Source organism: Pseudophryne corroboree, chromosome 5 (assembly GCF_028390025.1).
Source record: "Pseudophryne corroboree isolate aPseCor3 chromosome 5, aPseCor3.hap2, whole genome shotgun sequence".
NCBI classification, from domain to species: Eukaryota; Metazoa; Chordata; class Amphibia; order Anura; family Myobatrachidae; genus Pseudophryne; species Pseudophryne corroboree.
Window position 1 is genome coordinate 837,340,662 of NC_086448.1, and position 10,400 is coordinate 837,351,061.

At 53.0% G+C, this 10,400-nt stretch overlaps 1 protein-coding gene across 3 annotated transcripts in view; it reads left to right on the plus strand.

Moving 5' to 3' along the window:
• The window catches only part of CCM2 (CCM2 scaffold protein), a 96,352-nt gene extending 86,882 nt beyond the window's left edge, over window positions 1-9,470 (plus strand). For all 3 annotated transcript variants that reach the window (XM_063924591.1, XM_063924594.1, XM_063924593.1), the window contains exons 8-11: window positions 1,958-2,012; window positions 2,612-2,723; window positions 6,706-6,844; window positions 7,720-9,470. In XM_063924591.1, coding sequence (XP_063780661.1) covers window positions 1,958-2,012; window positions 2,612-2,723; window positions 6,706-6,844; window positions 7,720-8,021 — 608 coding nt within the window. In that variant the 3' untranslated portion in view covers window positions 8,022-9,470. The remainder of the gene's footprint in view (window positions 1-1,957; window positions 2,013-2,611; window positions 2,724-6,705; window positions 6,845-7,719) is intronic.
• The last annotated feature ends 930 nt before the right edge of the window (window positions 9,471-10,400 follow it).

The following is a 10,400-nucleotide window of genomic DNA, read 5'->3' on the forward strand; positions in this document are numbered from 1 at the left end:
GCCAGGGCCTGTCCCAGCTGTTAGTGCAGTGTATTTGGCAGATGTAACCTGCGGTATGACTGTGAGGGCGCCAGGGCCTATCCCAGCTGTTAGTGCAGTGTATGGGGCAGATGTAACCTGCGGTATGACTGTAAGGGTGCCAGGACCTGTCCCAGCTGTTAGTGCAGTGTATGGGGCAAATCCGGCTGCGGTATGACTGTGAGGGTGCCAGGGCCTGTCCCAGCTGTTAGTGCAGTGTATGGGGCAGATCCGGCTGCGGTATGACTGTGAGGGTGCCAGGGCCTGTCCCAGCTGTTAGTGCAGTGTATGGGGCAGAGACGGCTGCGGTATGACTGTGAGGGTGCCAGAGCCTGTCCCAGCTGTTAGTGCAGTGTATGGGGCAGATGCAGCCTGCGGTATGACTGTGAGGGTGCCAGGGCCTGTCCCAGCTGTTAGTGCAGTGTATGGGGCAGATCCGGCTGTGGTATGACTGTGAGGGTGCCAGGGCCTGTACCAGCTGTTAGTGCAGTGTATGGGGCAGAGATGGCCTGCGGTATGACTGTGAGGGTGCCAGGGCATGTCCCAGCTGTTAGTGCAGTGTATGGGGCAGATTCGGCTGCGGTATGACTGTGAGGGTGCCAGGGCCTGTCCCAGCTGTTAGTGCAGTGTATGGGGCAGATCCGGCTGCGGTATGACTGTGAGGGTGCCAGGGCCTGTCCCAGCTGTTAGTGCAGTGTATGGGGCAGATGCAGCATGCGGTATGACTGTGAGGGTGCCAGGGCCTGTCCCAGCTGTTAGTGCAGTGTATGGGGCAGAGACGGCTGCGGTATGACTGTGAGGGTGCCAGAGCCTGTCCCAGCTGTTAGTGCAGTGTATGGGGCAGAGACGGCTGCGGTATGACTGAGGGTGCCAGGACCTGTCCCAGCTGTTAGTGCAGTGTATGGGGCAGATGCAGCCTGCGGTATGACTGTGAGGGCGCCAGGGCCTGTCCCAGCTGTTAGTGCAGTGTATGGGGCAGATGCAGCCTGCGGTATGACTGTGAGGGTGCCAGGGCCTGTCCCAGCTGTTAGTGCAGTGTATGGTGCAGATGCAGCCTGCGGTATGACTGTGAGGGTGCCAGGGCCTGTTCCAGCTGTTAGTGCAGTGTATGGGGCAGATCCGGTTGTGGTATGACTGTGAGGGTTCCAGGGCCTGTCCCAGCTGTTAGTGCAGTGTATGGGGCAGAGATGGCCTGCGGTATGACTGTGAGGGTGCCAGGGCATGTCCCAGCTGTTAGTGCAGTGTATGGGGCAGATCCGGCTGCGGTATGACTGTGAGGGTGCCAGGGCCTGTCCCAGCTGTTAGTGCAGTGTATGGGGCAGATGCAGCATGCGGTATGACTGTGAGGGTGCCAGGGCCTGTCCCAGCTGTTAGTGCAGTGTATGGGGCAGATGCAGCCTGCGGTATGACTGTGAGGGTGCCAGAGCCTGTCCCAGCTGTAAGTGCAGTGTATGGGGCAGATGCAGCCTGCGGTTTGACTGTGAGGGTGCCAGGGCCTGTCCCAGCTGTTAGTGCAGTGTATGGGGCAGATGCAGCCTGCGGTATGACTGTGAGGGTGTCAGGGCCTGTCCCAGCTGTTAGTGCAGTGTATGGGGCAGATGCAGCCTGCGGTATGACTGTGAGGGTGCCAGGGCCTGTCCCAGCTGTTAGTGCAGTGTATGGGGCAGAGACGGCTGCGGTATGACTGTGAGGGTGCCAGGGCCTGTCCCAGCTGTTAGTGCAGTGTATGGGGCAGAGACGGCTGTGGTATGACTGTGAGGGTGCCAGGGCCTGTCCCAGCTGTTAGTGCAGTGTATGGGGCAGATGCAGCTGTGGTATGACTGTGAGGGCGCCAGGGCATGACCCAGCTATTAGTGCAGTGTATGGGGCAGAGACGGCTGCGGTATGACTGTGAGGGCGCCAGGGCCTATGTGCGATCCTCATACTTTGCTCATTGCAGATGACTCGTCCAGCAAGCTGGAGGGGAAGGAAGCCTACGAGGAAGTCGGGGCCTTGTAAGTAACTTTATTTAAACAAAACGTAAACGCTTTCCATAGTGGTGACCTCTGTGCGGCGCCAGGAGCTGATCTCGCCATCGGATTCTGCATGACGCTGGATTGGATGTATGACAGCAGGCACCATGAATGTAATGATAAAGTGCCTGATACGGAGTGGCATACAGCTTCCTATGGGGCCGCATCTAACGAGTTTTACCAGCGCGGTAATGAACTTACATAGTCTGATGGATCTCGATCATATCTCTGGGATCTGTGTGGCATCGTGGCGGCTACTTTTGCGCTACTCCGAGACGAGTGTACAGGGAAGGAGTGCACGAAGCCTTGCATATATAGCCACAGGAGCATATGGTACTGAATCTGGGTGCTACAGCCGTCCGGACGTGCGGCCATATTGCGCATAACCAAAAATCAGACCAAAAATGTTTTATATGGGCAGAATGCTTTTATGTTGTCTGACATGTACCAATAATGCACACAATGTATGAGCGCATGCAGCCAGATTTCTGTCCCACCCGTCTGTATTCCTCTCCCAGGGTGTGGTCATGTCGCAAGTACTGACTCCATTGTAATCCGCTTTCCCACTCTGTTCCCCATAGCTCCTTCCAGGGCTCAGTGGATGGCGATGGAAATTCTCCTAATAACAAGACGGCCAGCGAGAGCGAGCTGAGCGCCACGGCGGCGGAGCTGCTGCAAGACTATATGATGACGGTAAGGCCACATTCACGAGACGGGATAGTCCGCTCTAATGTCTGCGCCTTCATGACGGACCAGTAATCTTCTTTCTAGCGTCCTACAACCTGATGCAATGTGACCAATCAGAATGTGAGCCCAAACCCTGCTGCTACCTGCACAGCTATAGGATGGATCCACCGGTCCTAGTGCCGCGGGATCTGTGGCTCTTACTACAGACTATGAGGCTGTTTATTGCTGGTCGTTGTCTTGTTGTTGCTGGTTTCTCACCTCTCCATCGCTGATATTTGTCTCGTTGTTGCTGGTTTCTTACCTCCATCGCTGGTCTTTGTCTCTTGTTGCTGCTTTCTCCGCTCTCCATCGCTGGTCTTTGTCTCTTGTTGCTGCTTTCTCCGCTCTCCATTGCTGGTCTTTGTCTTGTTGTTGCTGGTTTCTTGCCTCCATCGCTGGTCTTTGTCTCTTGTTGCTGCTTTCTCCGCTCTCCATCGCTTGTCTTTGTCTCTTGTTGCTGGTTTCTCCGCTCTCCATCGCTGGTCTTTGTCTCTTGTTGCTGCTTTCTCCGCTCTCCATCGCTGGTCTTTGTCTCTTGTTGCTGGTTTCTCACCTCTCCATCGCTGGTCTTTGTCTCTTGTTGCTGCTTTCTCCGCTCTCCATCGCTGGTCTTTGTCTCTTGTTGCTGCTTTCTCCGCTCTCCATCGCTGGTCTTTGGCTCTTGTTGCTGGTTTCTCACCTCTCCATCGCTGGTCTTTGGCTCTTGTTGCTGGTTTCTCACCTCTCCATCGCTGGTCTTTGTCTCTTGTTGCTGCTTTCTCCGCTCTCCATCGCTGGTCTTTGTCTCTTGTTGCTGCTTTCTCCGCTCTCCATCGCTGGTCTTTGGCTCTTGTTGCTGGTTTCTCACCTCTCCATCGCTGGTCTTTGTCTCTTGTTGCTGGTTTCTCACCTCTCCATCGCTGGTCTTTGTCTCTTGTTGCTGGTTTCTCACCTCTCCATCGCTGGTCTTTCTCTTGTTGTTGCTGGTTTCTCACCTCTCCATCACTGGTCTTTGTCTCTTGTTGCTGGTTTCTCCGCTCTCCATCGCTGGTCTTTGTCTCGTTGTTGCTGGTTTCTCACCTCCATCGCTGGTCTTTGTCTCTTGTTGCTGCTTTCTCCGCTCTCCATCGCTGGTCTTTGTCTTGTTGCTGGTTTCTCACCTCCATCGCTGGTCTTTGTCTTGTTGTTGCTGGTTTCTCACCTCCATCGCTGGTCTTTGTCTTGTTGTTGCTGGTTTCTCACCTCCATTGCTGGTCTTTGTCTCGTTGCTGGTTTCTCCGATCTCCATTGCTGGTCTTTGTCTCTTTTTGCTGGTTTCTCCGCTCTCTATCGCTGGTCTTTGTCTCTTGTTGCTGGTTTCTCACCTCCCCATCGCGGGTCTTTGTCTCTTGTTGCTGCTTTCTCCGCTCTCCATCGCTGGTCTTTGTCTCTTGTTGCTGGTTTCTCACCTCTCCATCTCTGGTCTTTGTCTCTTGTTGCTGCTTTCTCCGCTCTCCATCGCTGGTCTTTGTCTCTTGTTGCTGGTTTCTCCGCTCTCCATCGCTGGTCTTTGTCTCTTGTTGCTGCTTTCTCTTCTCTCCATCGCTAGTCTTTGTCTCTTGTTGCTGGTTTCTAACCTCTCCATCACTGGTCTTTGTCTCTTGTTGCTGGTTTCTCCGCTCTCCATCGCTGGTCTTTGTCTCGTTTTGCTGGTTTCTCACCTCCATCGCTGGTCTTTGTCTCTTGTTGCTGCTTTCTCCGCTCTCCATCGCTGGTCTTTGTCTTGTTGTTGCTGGTTTCTCACCTCTCTATCACTGGTTTTTGTCTTGTTGTTGCTGCTTTCTCTGCTCTCCATCGCTGGTCTTTGTCTTGTTGCTGGTTTCTCACCTCCATCGCTGGTCTTTGTCTTGTTGCTGGTTTCTCACCTCCATTGCTGGTCTTTGTCTCGTTGTTGCTGGTTTCTCACCTCCATCGCTGGTCTTTGTCTCTTGTTGATGCTTTCTCCGCTCTCCATCGCTGGTCTTTGTCTCTTGTTGCTGGTTTCTCACCTCTCCATCGCTGGTCTTTGTCTCTTGTTGCTGCTTTCTCCGCTCTCCATCGCTGGTCTTTGTCTCTTGTTGCTGCTTTCTCTGCTCTCCATCGCTAGTCTTTGTCTCTTGTTGCTGGTTTCTCACCTCTCCATCGCTGGTCTTTGTCTCTTGTTGCTGGTTTCTCACCTCTCTATAGCTGGTCTTTGTCTCTTGTTGCTGCTTTCTCACCTCTCCATCACTGGTCTTTGTCTCTTGTTGCTGGTTTCCCCGCTCTCCATCGCTGGTCTTTGTCTCGTTGTTGCTGGTTTCTCACCTCCATTGCTGGTCTTTGTCTCTTGTTGCTGCTTTCTCCGCTCTCCATCGCTGGTCTTTGTCTTGTTGTTGCTGGTTTCTCACCTCTCCATCACTGGTCTTTGTCTCTTGTTGCTGGTTTCTCACCTCTCCATCGCTGGTCTTTGTCTCTTGTTGCTGGTTTCTCACCTCTCCATCGCTGGTCTTTGTCTCTTGTTGCTGGTTTCTCACCTCTCCATCACTGGTCTTTGTCTCTTGTTGCTGCTTTCTCTGCTCTCCATCGCTGGTCTTTGTCTCTTGTTGCTGGTTTCTCACCTCTCCATCGCTGGTCTTTGTCTCTTGTTGCTGCTTTCTCCGCTCTCCATCGCTGGTCTTTGTCTCTTGTTGCTGGTTTCTCACCTCTCCATCGCTGGTCTTTCTCTTGTTGTTGCTGGTTTCTCACCTCTCCATCACTGGTCTTTGTCTCTTGTTGCTGGTTTCTCCGCTCTCCATCGCTGGTCTTTGTCTCGTTGCTGGTTTCTCACCTCCATCGCTGGTCTTTGTCTCTTGTTGCTGCTTTCTCCGCTCTCCATCGCTGGTCTTTGTCTTGTTGCTGGTTTCTCACCTCCATCGCTGGTCTTTGTCTCTTGTTGCTGCTTTCTCCGTTCTCCATCGCTGGTCTTTGTCTCTTGTTGCTGCTTTCTCCGCTCTCTCCATCGCTGGTCTTTGTCTTGTTGTTGCTGGTTTCTCACCTCCATCGCTGGTCTTTGTCTTGTTGCTGGTTTCTCACCCTCATCGCTGGTCTTTGTCTCTTGTTGCTGGTTTCTCCGCTCTTCATCGCTGGTCTTTGTCTCGTTGCTGGTTTCTCACCTCCATCGCTGGTCTTTGTCTTGTTGTTGCTGGTTTCTCACCCCTCCATCGCTGGTCTTTGTCTCGTTGTTGCTGGTTTCTCACCCCTCCATCGCTGGTCTTTGTCTCGTTGTTGCTGGTTTCTCACCTCCATCGCTGGTCTTTGTCTTTTTGTTGCTGGTTTCTCACCTCTCCATCGCTGGTCTTTCTCTTGTTGTTGCTGGTTTCTCACCTCTCCATCACTGGTCTTTGTCTCTTGTTGCTGGTTTCTCCGCTCTCCATCGCTGGTCTTTGTCTCGTTGCTGGTTTCTCACCTCCATCGCTGGTCTTTGTCTCTTGTTGCTGCTTTCTCCGCTCTCCATCGCTGGTCTTTGTCTTGTTGCTGGTTTCTCACCTCCATCGCTGGTCTTTGTCTCTTGTTGCTGCTTTCTCCGTTCTCCATCGCTGGTCTTTGTCTCTTGTTGCTGCTTTCTCCGCTCTCTCCATCGCTGGTCTTTGTCTTGTTGTTGCTGGTTTCTCACCTCCATCGCTGGTCTTTGTCTTGTTGCTGGTTTCTCACCCTCATCGCTGGTCTTTGTCTCTTGTTGCTGGTTTCTCCGCTCTTCATCGCTGGTCTTTGTCTCGTTGCTGGTTTCTCACCTCCATCGCTGGTCTTTGTCTTGTTGTTGCTGGTTTCTCACCCCTCCATCGCTGGTCTTTGTCTCGTTGTTGCTGGTTTCTCACCCCTCCATCGCTGGTCTTTGTCTCGTTGTTGCTGGTTTCTCACCTCCATCGCTGGTCTTTGTCTTTTTGTTGCTGGTTTCTCACCCCTCCATCGCTGGTCTTTGTGTTTGATTTGACAGTTAAGAACCAAACTTTCCTCACAAGAAATCCAGCAGTTTGCAATGCTCATCCACGAGTACCGGAACGGGGCGTCCATCCACGAGTTCTGCATCAATCTGCGGCAGCTGTACGGGGACAGCAGGAAGTTTCTGCTGCTCGGTAAGAACGTTTTTCGCTGATTATTGCCGCCAGTGGTTCATGTCCTCTCAGCCGCTTTACTAGGGGTCAGTGAAACCTAGGGCAACATATATTTCTGCAGCAGGGTACGTAGGGTTTCCACAGGGAAACATCGGGGTGTAGTGGTGGCAACATATATTTTATTTTCAGATATCTCATGACGCAGAGAATTGTGGGCATTGTAGCCCAGCATTAGTGTAGTGACTGAGCTGCAGAGGGAGAGGAGTGTAGTGACTGAGCCGCAGGGGGAGAGGAGTGCAGTGACTGAGCTGCAAGGGGAGAGGAGTGCGGTGACTGAGCTGCAGGGGGAGGGGAGTGCAGTGACTGAGCTGCAGGAGGAGGGGAGTGTAGTGACTGAGCTGCAGGGAGAGGGGTGTGGTGACTGAGCTGCAGGGGGAGAGGGGTGTGGTGACTGAGCTGCAGGGGGAGGGGAGTGTAGTGACTGAGCTGCAGGGGGAGAGGAGTGTAGTGACTGAGCTGCAGGGGGAGAGGAGTGCAGTGACTGAGCTGCAGAGGGAGAGGAGTGTAGTGACTGAGCTGCAGGGGGAGAGGAGTGCGGTGACTGAGCTGCAGTGGGAGAGGAGTGTAGTGACTGAGCTGCAGGGGGAGAGGAGTGCGGTGACTGAGCAGCAGGGGGAGAGGAGTGCGGTGACTGAGCAGCAGGGGGAGAGGGGTGTGGTGACTGAGCTGCAGGGGGAGAGGAGTGTGGTGACTGAGCTGCAGGGGGAGGGGAGTGCGGTGACTGAGCTGCAGGGGGAGGGGAGTGTAGTGACTGAGCTGCAGGAGGCTTTGGAGACCTCGCTCAGTGCTTCAGATGAGTGGTCTTGCAGCTATTACATTCTCTTCCTTCCTCGCAGGTCTCCGGCCGTTCATTCCCGAGAAGGACAGCCAACACTTTGAGAACTTCCTGGAAACCATCGGTGTGAAGGACGGACGGGGGATAATCACGGACAGCTTCGGAAGGTACAGACGGACGATGAGCACCGCCTCTAACTCCACCACAAACGGCAACGGTGCGGCGGAGTGCTCGGATGACCAGTCGGCGCCATCGGAAGGAGACGAGTGGGATCGCATGATCTCTGACATAAGTAATGACATTGAGGCCCTTGGGTGCAGCATGGACCAAGACCTCCCACCAGGACCCACTAACTATTCCTGACTCCACGAGGTGCTAACGAGCCAGTGTCTGTGGGATCTCATCACCAGCATTTACAGTGGCCCTATAGAGGCACCGGTGCGCGTTCCGCTACTGCCAACAGCGAGCCACATCCACGTTTTTACATTAACCCCACGAGCATTTCATTTTTATCTGTCGCCGTAACATTACCTTAAGTTATCCGAGAGAGCGATGATGGTGCCCAAGTTTTGTTGGGCCTGTAAAGTGTACATGAGAGACGGGAGAACTCTATACCCTAAAGTGCATTTGTTACAACTCCTGTACGATCGCCCCCCTGCGCCCCGGCCGGTCGGGAGGGGATTTATACCATGAAGTGATTTCTGCTTCACACGGACCCTCATCATTGTTACACTCGAGACTCCTATGTAATATGTGGCTGCAGAGCAGAAGTTTACCACAATGTGAATCTGTGAAATGCGTGAGCCGGCTGGCGGCCGGCCCCTGAAGGAATGAGCGCGGAGTTTATGTTCCATGTTGATGACTGGTGTGCGCTTGTGTTTTATTTCCCCTCAATGTGTACTATTGTATATTACGTACTCACCAGTGTTTGCCGTCCCGGGACCCTGCGTTTACAAGGACGGGGTCCCCGGGCAAGGATCGTATATTGCTTGCGGGAAAGGAGGGCGCCCTGTGGCGGGGGCGGTCACACGAGCAGGAGCTCAGGCTTGTAGCCCTGGGTACACCTTGTATTTATATTGTTTTGTTACACGGTTTATACAATGTCTCTGCTGTTTACAAGGATTGGCCAATCTTGCTGCTTGTGTGTTACAGCGTTGCGTGGATCCCAGTCCCACCAGTTGTCTTAGGCATGACTTTTTTTCTGTCCCAGTGCCAAAGGTTGTCTCGTCTCTGCGCTGCGGCTGCTTCAGGATTTGGGGGGGGTTTGAGCAAAACAATATCTTTGTAGATTTATATTTTTTCACCTCCCTCCTGCCGATTAGCGAAGTATTAAGGGTTTTAGGGCCATTTTACAGGGTTCTGCGCACAAAACTATTTACTGTGTGTGGTGTGTTTATTGTTTTACTATAGTGGTACCTACACCTCAGTCAGGTACCTACCTGTGTGATCCACCTGCCGTGGCGCAGGGTGCTGAGCTACAGGTGTGACTGCAAACAATCACCTGTGGGGTAACCAGGCGCCATTTTACCCGTGGCAGAAGAACACAGGGGCGTCCTGCGATACTGTAATGGTCGCTTTCCACCCCAGCGCCTCTCCGCCACGGCGGGTGTCCAGTGGGCTCACACAGATGTGCCTAATGGTCAGCACCTGAGGAAGTGGCCTCGCTCACCCAACTACAAAACACGTAGAACCACAATAACGTCCTCATTAAACGCAATCCTATGGGGGGGAGGTTTCATGAAGCACGTTCCTGTCTGCGGCCTGTAAACCTTTCTGCTGCTGCGGCATTTAAGCCTCTGGTGGGGGGGGGGGGGGGGGGTTAGTCCCTCACTAATACAGACTACAGGTGAGCGTGCAGTCGTCTCCTGTTACTGGGGGCGGGGCTGCTAAACCGCTGAAGAAATTCATGTATTTATTGTTTTATGTTTTGATGGAGAACCCTCGGAACGCCCCCTCGCAGAGCAGGGACCGGCATCCGTCATTGTGTCCGCTGATTAAGAGCCGTACCCTTCACACTGTGCTCTCTTACACGTAGAAGCAGGAGATTGTGACCCCACCTTATACACGTGTTCTGTCTGGATGTGACCATGACCTTTATATGTAAGGGTAACTATTTCCTGGGCAGCAACGGTCATACATGCAGACAAGTAGGTAAAACATCACCTAGCGGGGGGTCCGGGTACTAGACATGGCGACTTCCTCACTGTAGTATCTATTTGACCTTTAATCCATACCTGCTTGAGCTCAGGTGAGTCCGTGACGTGGATGAGCAGAGCTGGCGTTACCAGCGTGGGAAGAGACGCATTACCTGCGCATTGTCTGGTGTCACCAGATTTTATCTCCTTTTAATGCCAGAGCAGAATCCCCGGCAGCCGGCAATTAGGCCAATTTGTGTCGGTTTAGAAAGGTTTTATGTTTGTGTGTTTGTTATTTCCCCGCCGGATACTGCGACGCGCTGGGACCGGACTGAAGTGCTGTTCTGTTTTTTTTAATTTCGATTTTTATTCATTGCTTTTGTATTCTTTGTTACCCCACTGTGTGTATGCTTCATTTTGTATGTGCTATTTTTATCTGTAAATACATGAGTGCATTCAAACAGCTCCTGGTGGTGTCGTCTCATCCCCTCCGCTGTCTGCGGTGCTCGTCCCTGCTGCCGCCGTCTGTTAGTGATCAGAACCACCGTCATCACTGCATGCAACACATATACGCATCCACACAGGGCTGCACTCGCTTCAATCCAGG